The sequence below is a fragment of the Neomonachus schauinslandi genome, chromosome 2 (assembly GCF_002201575.2).
Source record: "Neomonachus schauinslandi chromosome 2, ASM220157v2, whole genome shotgun sequence".
Classification (NCBI taxonomy): domain Eukaryota; kingdom Metazoa; phylum Chordata; class Mammalia; order Carnivora; family Phocidae; genus Neomonachus; species Neomonachus schauinslandi.
In genome coordinates this window covers 127,579,198-127,606,445 of record NC_058404.1, presented here as the reverse complement: position 1 = coordinate 127,606,445, position 27,248 = coordinate 127,579,198, and the positions used below count along the sequence as shown (strand labels likewise).

The window sequence follows — 27,248 nt, the reverse complement described above, 5'->3', positions numbered from 1 at the left end:
ATGTGGAACACAAGGGATGGGTCCAGGTTTGTTTCTTAAGTGAAAAATGAGGTTTTGTTATTTGAAATCAAGGAGAAGAAACACTGGGAACTTAAAACAGCAGACATTAACTATGAAATTAATTCCAAGCTCACAGGGCCATGTGGGTATCAAACTAAGGATCCAAACCCATTTGTCTGACATCAAGCATAGTGTGTTTTCCATAGTAGAAAGTTGTTTCAAAAAAGAAAGGTGCAGTGACTTATAAAAGCAAATTTCTTATAAGGTCAAATTACCTTGAAAACCAAAACAATAAATGCAAGGAAAATTCCTGGATGCATTCTGTCCTGTGCCATCCAAACCCCCCTTCAAAACTAAAGCATTTATTTCCCCATCCACTGAGAGTGTTGGCAGCTGACTACCCTCCCCAGGAATTGCCCTCAGGTGAAGAGAACCACCAAACCAAAGCCCATGCAGGATGATAAGTTTCTCCTCCCACTGGTCCTAACGTAGGAGAACTCTGAGGGCATCACACTTCCCAGGGTCTGGGCAGGTCTCTGCTGAGCATCACCACGGCTCTCCCTCCGCCTACTCTTGCTCCCTTTCCTGCACAAGTGTGATTCCTGAGAGCTATCCCCAGTAAACTTCCTGCTCTTCCATCCTATCTCCAGAGTGTACTTCCCTGGAACTCTATCTTCTACAGCATAGTGGGTTTTCTTTAGACCTGAAGGACAGCTAGAGTTAGACTAATTAATAACTGAAACCAATGACATGTTATTGGGAGAGGTATTAAGGTTTATTATGTTTCTTAATATTTTTATTTAAAAGTTTCTTCTATTTAAATAAAGTGTAATACACACTATTAGTTAACATGTGAACATCTCTATGCTTTACCTTCCTGTATAGCATGAGTAGAAAAAAATCATTAAGAGTAGTAACAATATGCTAATCCAGGTTCTCTAATAACTACCTGTAAGGAAATCAAGCAGATCAGACTAAGAGACCATAATCTAGGCAGTATGCATAATGTTTCAGGTATGTACATACATGGGGGAAAGGGAGAATCCATAATCTTCATGGCTTTTTCAAAGGAGTCTGTGACACAAAGAAGGTTAAGAAATTGGAGCATTGGGTCCCAAACTGGTTTCTTAAGGATCATCAGCTGAGAAAAATCTCTGGTCTTTGTCATGAGAGTTTTTATTTTATTGGAATGGGGTGGGGCTCAGAAAACTTCTTTTTCAACAAGTTCTCCAGATGATTCCAAAAATAAATTAAGTGGACCATAATTTGAAAAATAGCGACCTAAGGACTAAAGTATACTTCTATATTAGCTTTCTATTGCTGCTGTAACAAATGACCACAAATTTAGAGGCTTAAACACCAGAAATTATTATGTGACACTTCTGGAGGAGAGAAGTCTGACATGGTATCTCAACGGGCTAAAATCAAGATATCAGCAAGTCTGTGTTCCTCTCTGGAGGTTCTTGGGGAGAAACTTCCTCACCTTTACTTGCTTCTAGAGGCCATCTATATTTCTTTGCTGGAGTTCCTGTTTCCCCTTCATCAAAGCCGGCAATGTTGCATCTCTCTGAATTTTCCCCAAAGTCAACTTATTCTTTAGTAGTCAGATCTCCCTTTGACTCTCTCATCTGTCTTTTTCTTCTAATTTTAAGGACTCTGTGATCACTAGACCCCCCCTTAATAATACAAGAAATCTCCCCATCTTCAGGTCAGGTGATTAACAACTTTAATGCCACCAGGAGCATTAATTCTGGGGCACCTAGGTGGCTCAGTTGGTTGGGCGTCTGCCTTTGGCTCAGGTCATGATCCCAGGATCCTGGGATCAAGCCCCGCATCAGGCTCCCTGCTCAGCGGGAAGCCGGCTTCTCCCTCTCCTCCCCACTCATGCTCTCTTCTCCCTATCTCTGTCTGTCTCTCTCCCAAATAAATAAATAAAATCTTAAAAAAAAAGGAGCATTAATTCCTCTTTGCTGAATAACTTACTCACAGGTTCCAGGGATTAGGATTTGGGCATCTTTGGAAGGTCACTATTCTGCCTACCACAAGTTCTTTTGTAATGCCCAGGGAAAAAAGTCATTTTTTTCCCTAATGTTATGTTTAATAACTCAGTTAATAAGGCTTCCACCCTTCACTGTTATAAAATTATCTGGTCTGTAGAATTAATAATCACTGGAATTACTGAACTGAAATGCTATTTAACTTTCTGTTATTAATAAATAGTACTTAGTCATACCCACAGGCCTAGAAGCTCCTTGAAGTTAGGCACCCTGTCTTGTCACTTTTGTTTCTGTGACTTTTATTTTTACTTCTTGTCAAGTAATAGACACACAGATGAGGTCACTGAATAACTGTCATGGTTAATTATGTTCATGAATTAATAAAACCAAAGGTCTACTCTCTCTTTTAATGACTCTTCCACAGAGCAGCTAAGAGACAGCATGATTCAGATTCTTCTCATATTAAACTTACCAGTTGCCACATATCATGGGTGTTTAGTGTTATTCTTAACAAGCAAAGCCATTATTATTTAATTTATGCATTCCAAGAGTCTAAAACGTTATGCTTGTTATTTTGGGTAGCTACCCAACAGTAAATTTTAGGCAATTATGCTCTATAGGTGTGGATAGGGGTGGTCTCTTAACAAGTGGTTATCTATTATTATTAACAATAATAGCAACAACTATGTGTTAGACCCTACACTGGATTTTGCGCACACACGCACCCATGTGCACACTCTCACTAATCTGATCTTTGACAACATCTATAAAATAAATATTTCCTCATTTACAGACCAAAAAACAATTTTGAAAATTTTGCAATCACATCATCTAGACAGTGATAACCACAGTTCCAGACTAAGGAAGAAAAGGATAGCTTGTTATCCACTTAGATGCTCCACTTAAAATTTTCAGTAGGTTAAAATTGTACTTAGGATAAAATCAAAACTTCTTTCTGTGTCTCGCCGGGAACCACAAAATCTGACCCTCCCTCTCCATACATGTTTGCCTCATTGCACTCTCACCTCACTAACGGAGCTGCACCCACACTGGAATCCTTTCGGTTCTTCAAACACAATCTCTTTGCTGCCTTGGGGCATTTTCCGTGCTGTCATCTTCTCTTCCTACTTCTTTGCCTGGATAATGACTTCTCATCTTTTAGATCAGTTTAAGTACCAGTTTCCCAGAGAAACCTCTCTGGAGTATTACAACTAAAATACATTCTCCTCGCCACCCTGTCATTATCTACCAGAGCACCCTTACTGTTTCCTTCCAAGCACTTAGTGTGATTTGTATTTATTAGTTTACTTGCTCACTGTCTATCTCAGTGTGGGGAAGGGTATTCACTGTTGTATTCCTTGCACACAGCATTGTATCTGTATTCAGTAAATACCTTGTGGAACATTCTTTTCCTTTTTCTTAAAGTTATGATATGACATTGCACCAGAATATTATATCTGTCTGTGAACAGAAGGTTTCCTAGAACGTAAATGATCTGGAGTCTTAAGCTTTGGTCACAAAATATATTTCAATATATTTCTTGTTTTGTTTGTCTTATATTTAGCTGCCCATTTAAGTGCTTCAGTATAAAGAAACAACAACTACTTACAATTCAAAATCAAGGATCTGCTCTGACACAAATTTGAAAGGCATATTGGTTCTGGGGTGGGGCCCAGCCTTCTGTATTTTTAGTAAGATTCCCAGATGATTCTGATTCATACCAAAGTTTAAGAACACCTGTTGAGTGTGTTCATAGTCCTGTTATAGGTCTACCTGTATCTAACCTTTTGTTTAATCCATGCTTGAGTATTTTATAACCTCATGTACTTTCTGACTTGGATATTTAATGAGTACATAATTACTTATTAATATATTATTCCTGCTTTTGCATCTCTTGTTCTGCTCTAGATGAGGCTTTGTTCTTTTAAGCTGCTATGATTTTGACGTCCTGGGTTTATGATATAATTAGGAATAAGAAATACGAGGTAGACTTCATACAGTTATTTATTTTAAGAGTTTGATATTCACTAGATAACATATACTATTTATAGAATTGTTTTAAAATAAAACCAGTCATAAAAAGAAAGCAAAGTTCTTTTTATTAATTTGTAACTCTGCAAATATAAACTTTTATTGTGAGCAAATATCAGCTTCCAAATTTGTGGCTATTTGTTTTCTTTTTCTGTGGGCTTATATATTGCTTTAAATTGGTAATGTAATGAAAAACATTATTGCCCTCGAGAGGCAAATTTTACATGCATGCAATTATGTACAATTGGGAGTTTTGAGATGTAGTCCATTCATAATAAGTAATCTGTAATCCTTATTACTTCTTATCTTTCACCAGTTTTTCCCTTTAAACATTTTATGCCATGGATATATATAGAAAAATATGGTTTGTTGTATAGTAAAAGCAAATCTGCTATATTAAGATTATAATGTGGCAGATACATCTTCCAATCGTATTTATCAATGTTCAGATCCCTTCTATAAACAGCCCATGTGGTACTAGGAAGAAATATTTGTAACACTTCAGACACTTATTGTTACTTAAATATACATCAAAGTACAATCTGTAAACACTTTATGTAGACTGGGTTTTATCCTTTTTATTTAAATATGAAATAGAGACAGTTTTCTTTTTTTTAGTTTAAATTCAAATTAGCCCACATATCGTTGGTTATATGATATAGTACTAATGATCTAGTACATCATTAGTTTTGGATGTAGAGTTCAGTAAGTCATCAGTTGCATATAATACCCAGTGCTCATCACATTTTCATTTGATAATCTTTTAGAACTTTGCTTATTTGGAATTGCTAATATTCACTAGCAAAATGAATATTTTGCTAAAACAGGTTTTATACACAAAGTACATTTCCCATACTCCTGAAAAGAAAACTATCTCTTACCAAGTTCACCATATTTGAGCTAAGGAGGTGGTAATCATAAAATAGACAAAAACGTGGCTATTTTATTTGTGGTCTAAGTGACTTAAAACCCTTAGAAGACAACTGCTCTAAAACCCTTTCTATTTAGACTGTAAATGTCAACTTTTAGTGGTATTGTTGTCCGTTTTGAGAAACATTAGTAATTTTGATTTAGGTTCATCTGCCATTAACAATATTCATATTTTACCTAAAGTTAATATCACTCTTTAATGCTGAGCAAAATAACAAACGTACTTTCTTTATCTCACATTTATTTTAGACAAGTGAGAGTCCTCCTCAACTATTTCCCTCTACTCTGGCCTAAGATTTTATAGAGGTGAGATAATTTAAAATGCTCAATGGAGAGAAAGAACTTCATTTAAAGAATAATAATTCCTACATTTTTTATGTAAACACATTAAGTCATGCTATGCCTAAAATATATTTGAGAGTTCTATCAGCTACTCAGTTAGTAGTTTTACATACCCTACAGTGTTGAACAATAAACTGCATTTTGGTGTGAGCGAAATAGCTTTTATCGCTCTTCTGCGCTCTAATTCACATTTTGATGGACTTTTGATGTTCCTAGATATCCGTGGAATACAGGAGTTTTTGGACAAGGTGTCTCAGCAGGGAATGGATGTTGCATTGCAGAAGGTAGAAAACAACATCAGTAAAATGATCACCACTCTCTTTGACACCTTGAGAATAGAGGAATTGAATCGCTATCGAGACACTCTTAGGCGAGCCATCCTTGTTATGAATCCTGCTACAGCCAAATCTTTCATCACTGAGGTAAGTAAAAATTGTCATGGGGTTGGAGTAGGGTTAAAAAAATTAAATGCTTTGGAATAGACCTCACAGTCAAGTTGAAAATTAAGAGCAGGATAAGGGAATTAACTACACAACTGTCATTAACACTAATGGAGGTAGGTAGCGCACTGAATTCCTTGCTTGTTGCATCCATCCTGCACTAAATTTTCCCACATCCTGCACAGTTAACTGCTGAAAATGTTTGTATTTACATATTTAAGCACAAAGCCAGGATGATTTTAAGGAATGTCATGGGAGTTTAAAAATGTTGTTGACCCTGAATTACTTTAACACGTTCAAGAATAAATTCACAAGAGCACAATTCTCCAACTAATCCTTAAATTTTTGCAAGTCAGAATTTTACCTCTGAGAAAAGATATACTTGAACCAGGCTGTTATTGCCTGAACGTGATTACTTTTACAAAAACAAAGAGCAGATTTACTTCTGTTCTGTGAACTTTGTAGCAAGATGAATAATTAAAACTGTCTGAAACTCTCTGCAAAGTGATGACCATTGTACATTCTATGATGCTGCATCTTCAAAATTTTAATTGTATCTGTTAATTTGGCTAGAAGCTCCAAAACTTTGTAAAAATACGATTAAGACTTCTTAATGATTGGTGTAACATCTTTATGTTCTAAAATGCTTACTAGTGCCCTGACAGGATTATTGTCATTTGCCTTACTTCAAGTTTTTAATTTTGTACAGTGCTAGAACTGGTCATGACATTACATACTTTCACATGGGTTTTATTAGGAGTGTTTTTAATTTTGGTGACTTTATTTGACTAATACATTTTGCCTCACTTCTCTAGTAAGCTTTCTTTAGCTCCCAAAGTCTGCTATAAAGCCTCCAAATTAGGAATGTGTTAGAAATTCTTTGACACTCTATAATCTAATTGGTATCAAGGAACTGAAGCAGAATATAAATCACTGAGAAGAATAAAACTTTTGGAAAACTTTCAATAACGCCATTTTTTTTAACACTTTAATAGAGAACTTTGTTATGCTGTTAAGGACAAATATAGAACTTTGACCTTTTCTAATGCAGCAAATTACTCAGAGAGTCTTTTTGAACAACTAGGTCTTTCCACAGTAGAAAGAATATTTCCAATTTTACAGGAGTTAGTTCTTTCCTTCAAGAAACCCAAAATCTGCTGAAAATTTTAAGATAATTACACAAAGATATATAACATAAATTGGAATCTTAAAATTATAATAAGTGAGGTTGAAGCATCTATGGTCATCTTTGGTTGGGGATTGTGGAGATCAGAGAACACTTCATTGAGAAGGCACATTTGAATTGTACTTATTATCATGAGTAGGGATTCATGAAAGAAGTGTGGTGTGCAACAGACAAATACAAGTCCATCCCAACTACTTTCTGGTCATGTCGGGTTAGCAAATTACCTAACATTTCTGAGCCTCCATTTTATCATTAATAAAATGAGAATAATATATTGATTTCAACTTATTAAATTTGTAATGTAATGAGACATCCTGTGATATGCCTTAAAGTTGGGGAGAGGGAGGTAGCACCTAGTAAGTACTTAAGACACGTTAATTTCTAGTTCATTTTTTCTAGCATATAGCACATGCCTGACCATAGCAGATGCTCAAAAAATACTTGGTGAACTGAAAAGAATATCAAGACTTGCAAAGACACAGTCCTTGACTGAGTGCTCAGAATAGAGCAAGTAGTTTTGTATAGGTTCAATATAGGATATGTGAAAAAGAGAAGTGACACGCACTATGTAACACGTGGCTTTAAACCAGATAGCAAAGGCCCATGAGTGCCAGGTAACAATTCATGTATATTTACTAAGCAGTCAGAAGAAATGGGCTGAGAAAAGGGACAGATTACCAAGGGCTTTTGCCAAGTCATGATCTTGACTTGTATTCTGACCATGGCCCCCTATCCTTGACTCTGAACTTTGATACCTGTAGTAATCTACTGTTTCTGTCTTTGTTCCTAAACATATAAAATCTATTTCTGTGAGTTCCCTGAGATTTCTCTTCCTTCCTCTACACTGACACCACTTTTTCCCCCACTCGCTTGTGTTTCACAATCGCTGAGTTTATGTCTCCAAACTGTACTAAGTTTATTTTATAGTCTCAAACAGTGATGTAAGAATGACAGAAAGAATGTGAACCCACTGCCTTCCCCATCCTAAGCTAGCTGTTTTCTCTGACCTGTATAGTGGTTCCCGTTTTCAATTAACTGTTTTCAAATATCTCTCCTCTTTCTTCTGCTCACCCACGGGTTCTGGGAGCATTTCCCCACTTAGGAAAGAGACTAGCCCCTCAATACCAGAAACAATTAATTCAAAAGGCAAACAGCATGGAATTCAAATGGCACACAGCACAAAAGTTCTGGAGGTAGAAAGAATAGATTTTGTTATGTATGTTTATGTGTGATCTTTGTTCTAGGATAATGATGGCAACACTAGTTTCTCCAGTTTAGCCCAGATGGTCTGCTTGGGTTTTGTAGACGAGAATCCTGTCTGTCTATCTATCTATCTATCATCTATCTATCATCTTTCTATCTATCTATATGTATGTCAGCTTTCAAGGACATTTTGCATGAGCCAGTGTGTGAGAAGGCCTTTGTGAAAATCAGTATGTGTTTAACTTGAATCAGTCCTCTTTATTCACTGATTCTGTATTTGCAAATTTGCCTACTCACTGAGATTTATTTGTAACTTGAAAATCAATACTAAGGATGTTTTCACAAGCCATTCACAGAAATGTTCAGAGCTGTGAAAAATTTGAGTTGCCTAAGGTTGCCAACTAAGGTTGAACAAAGCTGTGCTCTGCATTCTTGTTTCAGTTCTCATACTGTAAACAAATGTCCTTTTCGCAGTTTATTTCGTGTCTCCTTTTTTTTTGCATTTTTTGGTGCCATTTTTTTTTGGTGATTTCACTGTTTAAAATGGCCCCCAAGTGTAGTGCTGAAGTGCTCTCCTTAACTGTGATGTGTCCTACTGAGAAAATACCTGTTCGATAAGGTCCATTCAAGCATGAGTACCCTTGGCCATGAGTTCAATGTTAACGAATCGACATGTTATTGTTTGAATGCTTGTGCTTGCCCCCTCCAAATTCCTATGTTGAAATCCTGTGCCCAATGTGATGGTTTCAGGAGGTGGGGCCTTTAGGAACTGCTGAAGTCCTGAGGATGGAGTCTTCATAAATAGGATCAGTGCTATTCTAAATGCTAAAAAGAACCCTGCAGAGCTCTCTAGCGCCTCCCACCAAGTAAAAATGCAACAAGGAGTCTGCAACGAAAAGAGGGCCCTCTTTTGCATGGTGGAACCATGCTGGCTCCTGACTGAACTACCAGCCTCCAGAACTGTGAGAAATACATTTTTGCTTTTAATAAGCTACCCAATCTATGGTATTTTGTTATAGCAGCCCAAATGGACTAGGACACAATAATCTGTATATACATATAACATATATTAATCATACGTACAATATATATTAAATATATAGATACTGTATATAAATTTAAATCTCTTCAAATAGAGACATAAATAAACCCAGAGCCTTGTAGGAACCAAACCCTGTATTTCCCCTAGGAGCAGTGGTTCAGCATTTATTAATTCAGTGTTCTCAGGAAATTTACAGAACATAACTACTGGGAATGATAAGAATTGACTTTGCTCCCATACTTTTCAGCTCCCATCTCGTTCCTGCCCTCCCTTTGGCTTGGCAGTTGTCAAGTATCAAAATTTCTAGGGCTCTCTAGACTCCATCCTCAGGACTTCAGCAGTTCCCAAAGGCCCCACCTCCTGAAACCATCACATTGGGTACAGGATTTCAACATAGGAATTTGGAGGAGGCAAGCACAAGCATTCAAACAATAAGAGATGAGAGGGCTCTCTGCTGCTGCCCCTTACGACAATAACTAGTCTGTGGCTTCTTCTACCATGTATCATCAGATAACACTACCTCATCTGCTTTTATTTTTTCAGTAATTTACTTAAAAACACTTTTCTGATCATCTTTTCCCTTTTTCCTCATGGTTATTGGTTTATATACCTACACAACTCCTTATATTTTATTGGGGGTTTAGGGGACAATCCCTTTAACCTTTTGAGTTGGAAGTTCCAGAGTATTCTTTCAGATTTTTAGAGGTTAAAACCAAGCAAACATAAGGTACTTTAAGAACCATTGTTAACAATTTTTAAGAAATATCTGAATAATGACATTTTAAATTTGGAACATGCAACATTTTGTCCAAATTCCAAATTTACAGTTGAAAAAACTAAAGGCCTCTCTAGATGCAATCAATATTGTTCTCTAACTTCCTCCACCAATGTTTAACACCCTTGCAGCGAATGCTGATTGTGGATGGTAAGGGACACTCACAGTTTGAAAATAGTAAAGTTGTCAGCGGGTCAAAGGGGTACACGATTATCAGATCCTAAGAGAAGCATTTGTAGAAATAACTTACCAAGAATTATATGATGGATAGAAAGGCATATGAAGCTAGAAAGAAACTGATGGATTGGGATAAAAGGAAAGATAGAGGAAGTAAAGGTTATGATGAGGGCAGAGCCTGGTTCAGTAAGGACCTAAGAGAGGGAGAGTGGGAGAGGGGAAATTCTAGGCAAAGAGGAGGGGATAGCAGAACTCTCACTTTTACTGCTTCCTACACATTATAAGTGGGCACAGAAAGTTGTTGAAATATTCAAAGGAAACATTAACCTCAAAGTCAAAAGAATGAGTTTTAAAAAAGAAATTGCTCACTTAGCATTGTCATTTAATTGCTAACGGGAAAAATGGGCATATCAATTCTGTTTGCATCTTTTTTTTTTCTGTCTCTGGAGCAATTATGTGGCACTGAGTTAATTACGCTCCCTTTGAAGTCTTAGAAATTTAATACATTACATGTCTACAGTTAGTGCTCCACCTCTCATTCAAGAGTTTCAAAGCTTTAAGAAAAATACTGCTGTTATGTGCAGCTGAGTAAATCAACCTGCTGTGGTATCAGTAGAAAATTGTTATCACAATGTACCTGTTAGTGTCCTTGAAATTAATATGGTGAATCAGGAATGCTTACATGGTTTGATTTAAATATGGATTGGGATGATATTTTGAAAAACAACTTTTTAAATATATGTATATATATACATATATATATGATAGATTTGCATTAGAAACTACATAGGTTATATCCTTTCTAGAAAGTATATAACAATCCTATATAAATTAGAATTTTTTGTCATGGTTTTTAGTTTTCAGGTTTGATAAGAAAATCAATTCTTTGAAAACAGGAAGTTTTATTACTTATATGGTAATGAATATCATTTCCTATTTGCATTTCTTCAAGTTTTCAGAAAGGAACCCTACTGTTACATGAAATCCTTTTATTCTGCAATGAGAGAAGTATATCATCTCTTATTCTTTAAATGTACTTTATGAAATAGTTTTCATTTCATTGTACTATATTCCAGAGAACTTTGATCTTGTCAGACAACTTAAAGGCAAAGTTACTTACTTCAAATATATAAGCAGCTTGCCAGAAAGAGCCTTTAGGAAGGTTTAGGAAACAAGTGAAGATCTTTCTCAATGGATACAACAAGGTTCCCAGTCACCAAAAGGTACTCCGAATATTGAAATTACTGTGATCATTATTTAATAGCTATTTAAGTAACTCAATATTCTACCAAAAAGAAATTATTTGGAGACATTATGCAATGTACAGTTTTTAAAATGATGCTGGTATAATGACATTTGAAAAAAGGAACTTATAACAGTATTTTTTTTCCCAAAATGTATCCATTGCATGAAAGTCTCTGTAATACTACTGTGTTCATAAATGGCTGCTATACATTTTTTAGAGTAAACCTTGTATTGAAATATAACATACACCTCTCAATTCTTCCCATTCAGTTTTCCCTCCCTTTCCCTATGGTCCTCTGATCAAAAACTATTGATGTACTATATGTTGGCTAATTGAACATAATAAAAAATAAATAAAATAAAAAATAAATAAAATTATTTTAATATTGTAAAAAAAAAGAAATATAACACACACAAGAATAGTGTACATAAGTGTGTAACTCAACAAATTTCCATGCAGCCAGTGTCCAGGTTAAGAAATAGTGCATAATTGGTACTCCCAGGTTCCCTTCCTGTGCACCACTCAGTTATAACCCCCCAAGGATAGCCATTATCTTTACTTTTAACACAGTAAACTAGTTGTGATTAATTTTAATCTGTATATGAATAGAATCATACTGTATATGTTTTGTCTGTTTTCTACTGGCCAACATTATGTTTATGAGATTCATCCATGTTGAAATATGTAGGCAAAGCTCATTCATTTTGATTGCTTCAAAGTATTTAATGGTACAAATATGCCACAGTTAATATAATTTATGTTGATGATTTTTTCTAGTTCTGCCTATTACAAATAGTGGTTTTATGCATGTATTTTTGTGTAGGTATGTATTTTTACTGGGTGTATACTTAGGAATGGACTTGCTAGCTCAAGAGTAATACATAAAGGTATGTCATTTATTAAAGCTAGATGATACAGCCAGTTTTCCAAGTGTTTATAGCCATTTGGATTTCTATTTTCTATTAGCATTTCAATTTTCCACTTTCTTACCAACACTTGTTTTTTTTTTTTTTTTCTGTCATCTTCATTTTATTTATCCTCATGGAAATGTATTAGATTTAGCTTTTGTTTCCAATTTGCATTTTCCTGATGGAGTTTTTTGGTATATATATTGACTTTTTTTGATATTTTATTTTATGGAGTGCACATTCAAGTCATTTTCCTTTTTTTCCCCTCATAATTTGTAGAAGTTTTATATATATTAACGATAAGAGTTCATTGCCAAATGAATATATTTTCAATACCTTCTCCATTGTTTGTCTTTTTACTTCATAAGTAGTGAATTTTGATGAGCATAAATTTTTATTTGTAATGTAGTCCAAGTTATTAATTTGTTTTCTTTATAGTTAGCATTTTTTGTCTTTTTTGTTTGTTTGTTTTTAAAGAAAGCTCCTCTTCTAAGGTCATAAAGGCATACTCTTATGGCTTTTATTTTTGTTTTTTAGAAATTTTGTTTTATCATTTACATTTAAATCTGAAGTTCATTTGAAATTGATTGCTCTACATGGTGGATGGAAGACGTAGAGATACATTTATTCTCCATATGGTGTCTGTTATTCGTTTCAACATAGGACCAGTGTGCCTGAATTATGTTGGGGAGGAAGAATTTCCTGTGCACTTCAAGGTCCTTCTAGCTGGACTAAGAATCAAATTGACATGAAACATATTAACAGGAGAAAATAAATTTCATTTTGTACATATAGGGAATCCACACGAAGGTGCAATTCCAAAGATAGTCACTAAAATGAGGTAATATGTCATCCTGAACTAAGGAGAAGAGGATAAGGGTCTGAGACTTCAAAGGAAAGAGATGTGATTCACAGGAAGAGTAAATGTTTGCTAAACAAATGTTTGCTGGGCTATTCAGAAACAATGGAACAGAGAGGACTTTGATTAAAGAGGCCTTGCTGGGCCCCTCCCTGTCCATCATACTTAGTTCATATCATAATGTTGTTATCTGTGGTGATAGCTCTCTTCCTGGACTAGGTCCTCTATCTAAATTCTTTTAGGCCGTTGTGGGGGGATGGGAGTAAAGAGCTTTTCCTGACTCTGCTGGGTTTTGATTGATTTAAACTCAAAATAATCTTCATGCCAAAGCAGCATATTTCAGGGGGACCTTTCCCATACCCCTTCAATGGAAAGGGAAGTTAGAAGTTCCTACCATCAGTGAATAAAATGGGAGCTCATTAGTGTATTTGAAAGTATAGGGCTATTATGTCTGTACAGTGTCTTTATCATATACATATTTTTTTTTTCTCTGTAACATGAAGCACATGACTTTAGGAGAAAATACAAGATTCTACTGATGATTTCATTGGAATAAGAATCTTTCTATGCTCCCATGATAACAAAAGTCAATAATGCTGGGTCCCAAGTAGCAGCTAGTGGCCAGTCACTCAAAAATTCAACTCATTCATACGGTTTTTACGATGGCAGGAAATTCTAAGAGAAAAAAGAATTTTAATTTTGCTTGACTAAAACAAACAAAGCCTCTAACAGGCACTGCTTCACTCATGACTTAATTTCTTTTTCTTGTATCACAGTTATCAATTATTATTGAACTGCTCTCAAATCTGAGTTTTTGCTTTAGCTCAGTATTGTACTGAACTTGCAAGGCAGTTCTGTTACCAGTTAACCCATAGTCTTTGGATTTTTTTTTTTTCTTGTAATGAGAAAATCTCAAATTTATTTTACTTTCCACCTGACCAAAATTGTGTATGACAGCACTTGCTACTGTTAACGAGGCTGAAAGAGCCTCAGACTTTGCCTCTCTGGTCGAAACTCTGCTTAACTCTCAGAAGTTTCCCCTGAAGAAGGGAACTTGGCAGGGAATCGGGTTCCAATGCATTCAGTCTCCTAATAAGACAGATCCAACTCACCTCGCTCCTGTGACCGCTGGCTTGGGATACAGATACTGGTGAACAGTCTGCTACTAACTTCTACTAGTCTAAAAGTCATTTAACAATTTTTTGCTTTTGCAACATCTCATTTGCTAGTTTTCTTTTTCTGTTAGATTTTCAAATGGGTTCAACATTTTCATTGTATTCCCTTTATTGAAACAAAATTAAATAAATATCGGGAACCCTGGTGAGGGTTGTACTCTTAATTGAAAAATAAAATCACAATTGCTTCAACTTTTAGGGAATTGAAGTCCTTCTTTAATCCGTTTAATTATTCGTTTATTCATTCATTTAGACAATATGTTTAAAGCTATTCTGTTCAAGGCAATGTGGAAAGTGTTGGTAGGAATAGAATCATAAATGATGTATGATTCCAGCCCCCAAGGAATATACAGACTAATACAGAAAATGTTGTAAACATAAAATGTACGAAATAATAAAACCACAAGAAAGAAAACAGTTAAGTTACTCTCTTCAACCCCCAAAAGGAATTGAAAAGAAAACAAAGTTAGTATCTAAAACTTGATCAGGGGCACCTGGGTGGCTCAGTCGTTAAGCGTCTGCCTTCGGCTCAGGTCATGATCTCGGGGTCCTGGGATCGAGTCATCCCGCATTGGGCTCCCTGCTCCGAGGGAAACTTGCTTCTCCCTCTCCCACTCCCCCTGCTTGTGTTCCCTCTCTCACTGTCTCTCTCTCTCTCTGTCAAATAAATAAATAAAATCTTAAAAAAAAATTTAAAAATAAATATAGTTTGCAGATAACGTATGATTACCCATATCTAGAAGTAAACCAAAAATTTATTTGTTATGGGACAATTGAGAAGTCTTGGCTACTTCAAGAAATTTGTAACCATAGCTTGCAATGTAGCTTTATCAAAGCAAGTCTAGAATTTGAATAAATCAAAGAGTGATTTTCCTGCCATGAAGTTACATGGAAAAGCAAGCAAATAAACAAACACAAAGGGATTAGTTAGAATAGACCTAATGATGAATTTGAAGATTAGAATTCAGCAGTGTTTGTCTATTACTGCCTAGAGAAGAAACATATCAGACCTGGAAGGCAAGGACATGCCAACATATAAAGGTGTTCTCTGTGGTATGCGAGGCACAGTTTATCAGTGAAATAGTTTTCAAAATTATGCACCTCCTTGTTGCTGCTCCCATTTTCAACATCACCTTTTGAAGCTAGGAAAATGGTGAGCCCCTGTATTTTAAGCACTAGAGACTTAGGTTGCTGCAAATTAATAAATAAACAACTTAATTACTATGCCAGTTTCTAGTAAATTTTCTTAGTATGTAAATGACAAATACATGCTGCAAGAACCATTATTTTCCATTTCCAGATCGAAACACAGATTATTACACTCTGCCCCGCTCTTCAAGGCAGCCACGGCAAATGGATCTTAGTTAGCACAGGAGTCTAAATCTATTTGCCAACCTGGGTTAGTATGAGTCAGTCTCCCAGAACTTAATCAATTCCTTAAATGCTTACTGACAAAATCAATACTTTAGATTTGTAGAGGACTAGATTTTAAAGTATAGCCACCCCATGAAGCATTGTTGAAATGTTAGCTGGTACCCCTAGGTTACAATTCTATTTATACTTTTTCTCACTGTAATATAGATAAATAAGAGGGAAATAAGCTGTGTAGGTAGAGAAAATTAAGAAGATCCATTTGATTTTTCCAGCAAATCCTATATTTAATAGAATACACAAAACTGTAGCAAATGAAGATTAAAAGATTAGACTTATATGTGTCTACCAACACTAAAATTATATGAACATGTGGGTTCATTAATCTCAAATACTAATTACTTTAAATGTGTATGTTAATTGATGAGACAACATTTAAGTCAATATTTAAAACCCGTGTTTAGGATTCGGATTTAGCAATATAGTAGAAGGGCATCCTTCCATGAATGAAGGAAACATGAATCAAGATACAGAGATGGAAATTGACAGTCTGCAAGTTGGGACAGGGAACATGGGCTATCTGAGGTAGAATTCTAGGATGCAAAGTCAGGTAAGGTGGTACCAGATTGGTGGGTGAAAACCACCGAATGTCAAACTTACAACGGCAGCATTGACATGGAATTTGGATTCAGTTTTTGTCAAATTAGCTGTGTAGCCCTGGGCAAGCTGTTTGAAATCGTTCAGCTTGATCTTCTTCATCTATAAAATGGAGTAGTTCCTAGATCACAGAGATTTTTGAAGATCATATCTGGTAATATAAATAGAAGGCGTAGAATAATGTTCACACTCAGTAAAAACTTAACTATGCTCCAGAACTGTAAGTCGGATAAAGAAGAAAATTCAAATGATGTTGGAATTAATAGACTTGGAAATGATTGGGTATGCAAAATGAGGTTGAGATGTGGGCAACAGAGATGGATCCTATGTTTCAAGTCTGGGTCTCAAGGAAGTTAAGGTTTTGAAATCAGGAACATAAGAAGGTAAACAGGTTTTGGGACAATATGATAAATGTAATTTCAGTAATAAATTTGATGTTATTCTAGAACATCTAGATTGAGACATGCATCAGATTGGTGGAAATGAATGAATAGAATCCAGCTGAGCTAAGGAAAAGCTATTGTATTTGCCAGTGAGATGGTCATTGGTGACCTTTGAAAAAATATTCTCGTTAAAATAATGTGAGGAGGGGAAAAGATTATAAGGAAATAAATAACGAAGGGGTTGTTAGCAAATAAGCAGAACAAGAATAGGCAGCTTTTTCAAGTTTGGAGACAAAAAGGATGGTCAAATAGTACTGTATCTTAGTCAGAAACCTATTTCAAGGAAGATATTTTCAAGACTATTTCATCTAGGGCGCCTGGGTGGCTCAGTCGTTAAGCCTCTGCCTTCGGCTCAGGTCATGATCCCAGGGTCCTGGGATCGAGTCCCACATCGGGCTCCCTGCTCGGCAGGAAGCCTGCTTCTCCCTCTCTGACCCCCCCTGCTTGTGTTCCCTCTCTCTCTGTCAAATAAATAAATAATCTTTAAAAAAAAAAGATTAAAAAAAAAAGACTATTTCATGTAAACAAGGGCGATAAGGAGGAAAGGGGAAAATGATATACAAGATATAGAAAAAAAATCAATATAGAATCAGTGAAATGAATTAAGATCAGTTTTATAGTTAGATTATATTTTATCAGAATGCCTAGGTGGCTCAGTTGGTTAAGCTTCTGCCTTCAGCTCAGGTCATGATCCCAGGATCCTGGGATCGAGTCCCGCATCGGGCTCCTTGCTAGGGGGTTGGGGTGGAGGGGGGAACCTACTTCTCCCTCTGCCTGCTGTTGCCTCTGCTTGTGCTCTCCCCCTCTCTCTGACAAATAAATAAATAAATCTTTAAATAAAGATTATATTTTAATGGAGAGAAGCTAAGGAAGTGAGAGAGGATAAAAATGCAGAGAATTTAGGGCGCCTGGGTGGCTCAGTCATTAAGCGTCTGCCTTCGGCTCAGGTCATGATCCCAGAGTCCTGGGATCGAGTCCCCACATCAGGCTCCCTGCCCCGCGGGAAGCCTGCTTCTCCCTCTCCTACTCCCCCTGCTTGCGTTCCTGCTCTCGCTGTCTCTCTCTCTGTCAAATAAATAAATAAAATCTTTAAAAAAAAATACAGAGAATTTGAAGGTAATGAGGAGGGCTTAATTGCATTTGGACAGGATATATATATATATATATATATATATACATATATATATATATAGTAGAATCATAGTATATATATATGTATATATATAGTAGAATCAGTAGATTCTAATTAGTTTTCTGTAAGTATTTAGTAGACTGGATGCAGAGGCAGAAAATAAACGAGGTAAAAAAGAATGGCTTACCCAAGGAGGGGGACTAGCCAACATGCAACTATAGAAGAATCAGGCTGCCTATGGGGACCATAATGCAGACAACATAAGAGATGCTGGGCATCAATTGATTTCCAGCATGAATCCTATTTCCTAATGTGAGCTACCAGCTTTAAGGAAAATATATACTAACTTTCCTTATATTTTGGTTACACCTACATAATAGGTCTAGACTTGAACTTAAAAGAAAGAATATTAACTGGATTAATACTTTAAGGATAAATAAAAATGTGCTTACCTAGAAGAAAATTTCTCAGCCTTGGCTACTGACAGTTTGGACCAGATAATTCTTTACTGTGGAAGGGTCTTCTGTGCACTGTAATACCTTAGAGTCATCCCTACCTCTACTGACTAGACACCAGTATACACCAATCATGATAATTAAAAAAAAAGCCAAACATTGCCAAAAGTTACCATTAGTGGTGATAATGGTCATAGGGAATTAAAATTACCCCTGGTTGATAATCACATACAGAACTATTCAGTGTTTGAAACACTAATGTTTGTTCTCATGGAGATTTTATTGCTGGCATATGACAACTTTATTTCACTTTTCCCCTAATAATAGCTAGTCAACATTTATTGGACTCTTTCCAGGTGTCAGACACTATGCTAATCACTCTGTAAATTATCTGGCATAATCCTCAAAAAATCCAATGAGATGGGTATCTTCATTCTTCATTAAAGGAATGACATAGATACATTTATTTATCTATATTACACAGATTATTTGCATTTTATTTTATTTTTTTTGTTAAATTAGTCATTATTTTCCAAGTTGTTTTATTGTTTTCTAACAATGTCCATCTGAATTCCTTTTTTTTTGGGAGATTATAATTGGTTTCCAAGTAATACTTACCTCTCAACTGGTAAGTTTACATTATGGTCTTTGACCATGCCATCTGCGAGGCAAATCAGTCTGCCTAAGAATTTTAGCACAAAATATATGAAAAGGCAAAAGAAATGAAAAGGCAAAAGAAATAACTAATAGGTGGCAAGAAATCTGAGTTGATTCTGAACACTGTAAAGTAGTTGCCATAGGCAAAAATGAACACTTACTGAGTTTTTCTTATGTGCCAGACACTGCTCCAAGTGTGCTTTACATATTAACACTGTTTTTAATCCTCACAAAATGTATAAGGTGGATTCAGCATTTGGCCCCATTTTACAAAAAAAGGAAAATGAGACACAAAGAGGTGAAACTAGCCCAGGCCACACAACAATAGCCAAGCCAAGTCTAGACCATTCTTAACAAGTATGCTATACTCTGTTGCCTCTCCAGGTATACAATAAGTGTGAAAAAAATCATCCTAACTTTCTATTCATGACAAAGAAATTGTTGGTATGCTTAACTTTTGTTAAGTCATTTTTAAGGAGAATTTGCAGTGGGATAAACTAGTGGAAGAGTAGTGAAAAACATTATTGTGGAAGTTAGTCAATGTGATTAGGCTATCTGTGTTTGGTCATTTGTGTTTATCGAAGTTAAGCTTCTTCTACCCAACCACAGAGAAGACCTGGAAATAGAGGTTCTATCTTCATTGATTAAAACATCTCAAAGAGATGGCCCCCAGGTCCTTGAGAAAACATTTCTGGGTTATAAAACTACAAGAGGCTGGGGGAAGATTAACATCTCAGGGGCACAGAGAAATAATTTGTAATTGCAAATGTCCCAAAGTAAATGCTCTAAGAAAAGGGAAGTCAAAGGCCTTGAATCAGAAAGAAAACTCTCTAAAACTTAAGTCAAGCTAAAGGGAATGTTAAGGCTGTCTTGGGTCAAGCATACATAGGATATTTAGACTAAATAGATTTAGTTTTAGTGTGTGTGCTTATAATAGTTATTTTATACATGTATATTATACATAAAATTTGAATATATATGTTCAATCTATATGACATTTGGAATAATGGTTGAACATATATATTCAAATATCTAGATTGCAGAAATGTATTATCATATAAAGGGACTTTGGGGATGAAAGAAATTGTTATACTCCAGTGACTCACAGGAGTTTTGGGCTAAGGTTTGGGCTAAGATTAGCAAAAAAGTAGCAAGGTTTATTTTTGTGGCTTTTTTGACTTTAAAGTCATTATCACTGGTAATAAGGATATCTTTTTACTGCTTTCGGGGGAACAGAGGAGGTCTGAGTGTCCCTGCCCCTGTTGTTTCTTAACTAACTTGAATTAGTACTTAATTACTGATGTGACAAGACCACTAGATATGCTGTATGTGAGCTTGCAAAGCAAAAGATAATGCTGATTTAATCTGAGAGGTTCAAGGAGTCAACCTCATACGGAACTCATGGAAGAAAACAGAAGGCAATAGTGACGACCCCATTGCGAAGTTCACAGAGCAGAGGTGAAGAGGATGAGGACTCAAGGGGTGCAGAGAGGCATGGGGCTGACTGTATTTGTAACAATATGAGTTTGTTTTTGCTGAGAAGCCTGGAAAATATTGTCAGCATGATTCCAACCTGTTCTTGGTACATCTGACCTGAGCTCACTATAGGTACAAACAAAAATTTCACAAACTTTTGGTAGAAATGGAATCACAATTTCAGGAGACTCAGATTTTGTTGAGTAAAGCTTATGCTTTACATTTCTATGACTGCTTTTAGAATTGTGAACCTCAGGGTATTTCTAAATTCTCTAGCTCCTATTACATCAGGGTTGCTCTATGTCAGGATTAAATTGATTGACTTGAAAGCAAACTAAAACTATAAAATAAACCCATCAATCTAGCACTTTGTAAATGTTATATGAATTTTAAAATAGGCTTTTTTTTTTAAATATCTCACCAAATTCCAAGTCCACTGACTCCCTGAAGTTCGGTTCACTTTACTCCTTGGAAATTACTTGTTTTTTATGGAACTGCTTAAATTAAGAAAAAGTTACTATTATTGCTGTAAACCCAAATAAAATTTGAGAAGTGCGGAGTCTGGGTAAATCTCTGCAATTCTCAGTAATATTTCTATCTTGTAGGTGCCCAAACTCCCATTGACTAAGACATATGTGATCAATGACTGGTACAAAACATGTAATTGCACACTTTTATATAGATGATGTTAATTACATTTTTGGATTATTGAAGTACTACTGCTAACTAAAAACATGCATATTTCTAAAGGGGTATTTGTCCATTGTTACATAGTGTTAAATACATGAAACTTTTATCTCAGTGGATATATGGATCTATATGTGGGGAATTTAAAAAATACCTTTACCTAGATCTTATCCCAGAACTTTAAGATTTTTTTTTTAATTTATCTGAGAGAGAGAGATCGGGAGCAAATGGGGAGGGGCAGAGGGAGAGAAAGAATCTCAAGCAGACTCAGCACTGAGTGCAGAGCTGGTCATGGGGCTCGATCTCACAACTCTGAGATCATGACCTGAGCTGAAACCAGGTGTCAGAGGCTTAACCGACTGTGCCACCCAGGTACCCCAGGCATTGGTATTTTTAAGAACCCTCTCAGGTGACTGATTATAAGGTTCAGGTTGCTGCTTCTCAAGCTTCAATGTGCCTACTAATTTGGAGATTTTATTAAAATGCAAATTCTGATTCTGTATGAGCCTGAGATTTTCTATTTCCATTAGTCTCCCAGATAACACTAGAAAAGAGGATATATAGAATATTTCCATCATCACAGAAAGTTCTATTGGCCAGCACTGCCCTAGAACTTGAATATATATCTAAAAAATCTTTGTCTGAAACTCAGAATAACTGCCATTGGGAGAGTATAGAAATTTGATAACAAATACTGCCTAACAGTATAAATACCTTTTCAGTATAAGAAACAAAAATACAACTAACACATCTACCTAATTGCATTTCAAACTATAACAACAGGTGTTTCTCAGCCAACTGGCATGAGGCACATTATTTGTTGGAAATAATAATAATACAAGTTATTTTCTGGCAATCCCCATTAGTTCAAGCTTTGGAACACTGATTCTTTCTAAACCGATAGTGCAGGAACTCTAGTATTTTTCAAAACCTGCCACCTGCTTTCACCTTTCCACAAGGATTCTGCTATGAAGGTTGTTATGTTAACAATCTAGTTGTTTCAGCTGTAACTTGGAGACAGGTGCTACTACGAGGAACATTCACAAATCACTCTTGCACTAGGCTGTTGCTGATGTCATGGTCCAGGGCCTCCTTCTCAGAGCAAGATGTGTCCTCCAGCCCAAGAGCATCCCCGTATCCCAACACTAATCCTTATTTCCCAAGCACTGAGCCCTCATTTGAGTCAAAAGTAGTAGTATATTCTGTTCCTTTAGCTTAATAGAAAAACTCTGGTGACCTGGTTTTTATTTTACCTATTTTTTATCGCAGTTCCTTTCTCTGTGGTGTTTAGCACTCATCACATAGAGCATGGCAGGATGTCTCTTATAGTAATGCCTCCAATTAGACCCAAAGATTAGAAACACCAAATTTGGGGTGTTCCATTTCATACAATGTGCAGGGAGGTTGCAGTTTGGACCATATCCCCCAGAGAATGAGTGGGTCTAACTAGGATATCTAGCTGTCATTCCCCAAAAGTCCAGGTACATATGCTCCCTCATAATTAAGCAGCTTAAGCAAATAGACCACTGTGCTCCCACCCAGCCAGCCAGCCTTTCAGAGAAAGTGAAGAGCTGAGATGGCTGGATCTAAACCATGCTGGGACCCCATTACAAAACAAAATTGCTCCTAAAATGCTAACACACTCTGAATACAATAATCACTTCGTATTTACTCTAAAAGAGAAGAATTCCAGTAATAACAGGAGAAACAAAAATAGAGAAATGAACAAACAAAAATGGCCCTTTAAATTTCCTTACTGACTAATTCAGGTTGTTTTTCTAGCATTGTTTAATGGACACATATTTTTGTGAGTTTTGGATCTTTTAAATCTATTGCCATCATTCTCATTATTATTGTTACCCTTTGTTGGACTCTAAGCTTCGGGGTCAGAGTCTTCATTTATTCAACTTTAAATCCTGCACCATATGCAACCTATTATGTTGCAAAGAGCCGGCTCTAAATAAACTATAAATTTTAGAAGTGAAATTGTCCCAGAGATTTATAATTCTAACTTGATTTTGAGGGTTTTAGACCTCCTATAAGTGATCCAAATAAGAACTAAGTTATATATACCAGGATGAACCAAACATGTTCCTTCTTATCTAATTGTAGTCTTTTCCCCTTCCAGCTGTATACAAAATGGTAAATATAATTTAATTATCAGGACTAAGGAGAGGGTAAATTAGAATAGATGGTTAAATTTTAGGAGAGAAATTACCATACCAAATAATAAGTCAGGATGTTGCACTATTTGTCCTAATAAAATGGTAAACTCCTTGAGGTCAGGGACTATTATAAATTTCATATTCTCCTCAATATTTGACATAACACCTACATGCAACCAATGCTCAGTAAGTTCTTAATGGTTTGCTTTATTCTACTTGTGCAAAAAGTAAAGCAGAAAAAAATTATTGTCTTGTATATGAAAACATTTTCTTTATTATTTATGACAGCTTGCCCAGATGAGAATTTTGACACAGTTGTAAAGAATTAGGGAATCGGGGGCACCTGGGTGGCTCAGATGGTTAAGCGTCTGACTTCGGCTCGGGTCATGACCCCAGGGTCCTGAGATCAAGCCCCACATTGGGCTCCTGGCTCAGTGGGGAGCCTGCTTCTCCTTCTCCCTCTGCCTCTTCCCCTGCTCATGCTCTCTCTCTCTCTCTGTATCTCTGTGTCGTAAATGAATAAATAAAATCTTAAAAAAAAAAAAAGAACTAGGGAATTGAACCACTCTTGGATTTCTTCACTTCCTGGCTGATTTTAAACACCTGGAGAAATAAACCGTTGAAAAATCCTTCATGGTGTCCACAGTTAAGTTTGGGCACAGTCTCACAGCACTCAGTATGAACAGTAATTTCCAAAATTTAACTTAAGCCCTTGAGGGATGAAATTGGCTTAACGGAGATCTCTTTAGAAGGAATGAACTTCAACTTGACATATGTATTCACTAATTATTATTATTTCTTAATTCTCTTAAAACATAAAAGATGAAAGGCTAAACCATAATTCTAATTGGCAAAGGAATTTCATACCGGGAAGGCACCTCTTGATTAGCAGCTGTGTAGGCAGAGGGAGGATTCGGGGTATGGAAATTTGGCTAAGAATTCAAACAGAAAAGTGCTTGATGTGCTTCGAAATAGCTCAATCAGTACTCAGCGTGCTGTGAAAGCGCTCAACTGGTGGTACTCACCTTCCAGCATATTTAAATGAGTTGAAAGCTTACTTTTCAAAAGTGCTCAGTTGGGAGTGCTCAAGTTGTGGCACCTATTAGTTGAATGCTAACTAACTCTTCCTTTTCATATGGTTCGCTTCTCAGTTAAGCAGACAGTTTTGCTCTTCATGTGCTCAGGTTGAACCTGGATTTTCCATGAAACATTGGAAGATCTGCATTTCTTTTGGAGGAGGCAAATTTCCAACCAACCATTCCCATTGCTTTCTCCAGCTCTTTCTTGTTCTCTCTCTGTCTTCCTCATGTCTTCACATTATCTTCCTCACTATTTTGAGCTTTATTGTCTTGTTTGAAGCCATTTTGAGAAAATGAAAATAGCAGAATTTGCTGTGTTACTTCATCTGGTATCTTTTTATTCCTGATGCATGGGTTTGTTTTTTTCCTAAGTGCCTTTTCAATCATTTTGATAACAATGCTCCTCAGAGAATGGTTTTGAGCTTCACTTTCAGTTTAAGACACTGCATAGCTTCGGGCTATGTTCCATTAATGTTCACTTTTACCTTTATTTGTTTTTGATGTAGTGTTCCATGATTCATTGTTTGCGTATAACACCCAGTGCTCCATTCAGTACGTGCCCTCTTTAATACCCATCACCGGGCTAACCCATCCCCCCACCCCCTCCCCTCGAGAACCTCAGTTTGTTTCTCAGAGTCCATAGTCTCTCATGGTTCATCTCCCCCTCTGATTCCGCCCCCCTTCATTCTTCCCCTCCTGCTAAATTTTTTCTTTTTAACATATAATGTATTATTTGTTTCAGGGTACAGGTCTGTGATTCAACAGTCTTACACAATTCACATCACTTTAACCTTTAATTCATTAGTATCTTACTTTTTAAGTAGGAAAGGTGAGTCCCATAATGTGCTATATAACAAATAACTCCATTATTTAAATTGCTTAAGATCAAATTTGAGCTATATATGTTGAGAACGCACTTTGGGAAAAATATACTATGTCCTTTAATTATCTCACTATTGTTTTAAATAAGATGAAGATTTCAATGGATTTTGTTTTCTGTAACAACTTTAAAATCTCATGGGAAGATGCATTGATGTATAAATGCATTTTTTAGCATACTTAAATGATGTCATGTATTCCTTTTGCAAGTACTTCATTATATATTAAAATTTTTTTTGACGTATATGCATGTATGTGGTAGTTAGTCCACGACTTCTGACTCAGGTCTATGTTCAGTGTGTGTGTGTGTGTGTGTGTGCACGCCACGACTGCTGACTCAGGTCTGTGTTCAGTGTGTGTGTGTGTGTTAATGCACTGGATATAAGTGTCAGTTGTATCCTATTTACCCTGATTACTAATACAAAGTCTATATCCAGGTGAAGAAAGCCTTTGAGAACATTCCCCTTTCAATAAAGAAAAAGCCAAGCCACAGCTTTACCTGTAGAAATATGGTGTCAAAGCCTTTAGTTCAGTTTATTCTTGATCTTCTATAATGGTGGGGCAAGTTGTTGTTCAAACTAAAGTTTAAAGAATGTTTAGGCAAATAGAAAGGTAATCTGTATACTTCACATAACAACTGAAGAAGGGGAACATCCGTTCTTCATTTTAAGGTGAGTAAAATAGCTTCTTAATTTAGCATCTAATGCAGGAGTAATACATTAGCCTCCTAATGCATCTCCCAACCAACAACTTTCCAAGGCAAAAGTGCCTTCCAGTCCATAAATATCATTGGAAAGGCCATATATATGAGGACTTCTTAGGCTGCAACTTTTGAAAATGGGGGTCATCTAACTCCCTCATTCTGAGTTGGGTTCTCCAAGCAACCTTCTAGTTTTATTTGGCTTCCATATTGGTCTACTGTAGAGAAAGTTAGTTAGATGAATAAATTGTTTAGAAAATAAGTTAGTCAATATAGTGTTATATGCCAACTATACTTCAAATTTTAAAAAAAGGTCATATTCTAATATAAGTGAAAGAGATAGGAATCTCACTGGAAATTAATAAATTTGTATGAGGGCTTTCTATCACCGAGTGTATTTTACTGGTGTAAATTTGCACTGAGTGATGGAATAGTGCATAGTGTTCTCTGAGTCTGCACTGCTAATGGCTTGACCTTGGATGACGATGAATTTAGTAAGGTAATTACTATCACACCTTAAATTCTCCTTTAAGAAAATTTTCTGGATGTCAAAATTATATTTTAAAAATTTTCTTTTTGGATTTCTGTTGAATTTATGTGGTGTTTTCACAGTAATGCTATGCTCAATTTTATGAGCACAATGAACTTTTTTTAACCTTTGTACTGATATTCAAAACTAAAGGCATTTCAATAAAAATTAAAATTTGATATTTTTAGCAACCTGGAGTAGCTTATAATGATAATATCCAATTAAGAATATCTTTTTTATAGAACAAAATGAAGGAAGTTGGGCAGCAGAGGTTTATTCACAAATTCTACCCAGTGGCTATAAGAGGCAGTACCGTGTTATTGCTTTGCTCTAAAATAAAGCTAGAAATGCATGCCCCGTTGCCCCTCGCTGTTTGGCATATTGAAACTTGTCTATTAAATTACCCTTTACAGAGTTTCAGCATGTTTTCTCTCTCTGAAAATAAAAGCTAATTCAGATTTTTTATTGTTACGATAGAAAAAAAAATACCTACAATGGGAATTTGCCATGAAATCATACATTCAAGTGATGTATTTACTTTAATAAACCAAGAAGGTATTTAGGTGGTTTGCATCAATTTTAAACAATTATCTTTTTGTACTTACTTGACCTAGTTAGATAATGATGTGCAGATAGATTTGATTCAACAACATTAGTGAAAATGTTCAGTGAAGTCTTAAAACAACTGCTTTTAATATTCCTGAACA

General features: G+C 35.9%; 1 protein-coding gene across 2 annotated transcripts in view; it reads left to right on the top strand.

The window, feature by feature from the left end:
• Positions 1-27,248, top strand: part of GRID2 (glutamate ionotropic receptor delta type subunit 2) — a 1,393,842-nt gene that overhangs the window by 769,382 nt on the left and 597,212 nt on the right. For both annotated transcript variants that reach the window (XM_044912908.1, XM_044912909.1), the window contains one exon: positions 5,517-5,722. In XM_044912908.1, coding sequence (XP_044768843.1) covers positions 5,517-5,722 — 206 coding nt within the window. The remainder of the gene's footprint in view (positions 1-5,516; positions 5,723-27,248) is intronic.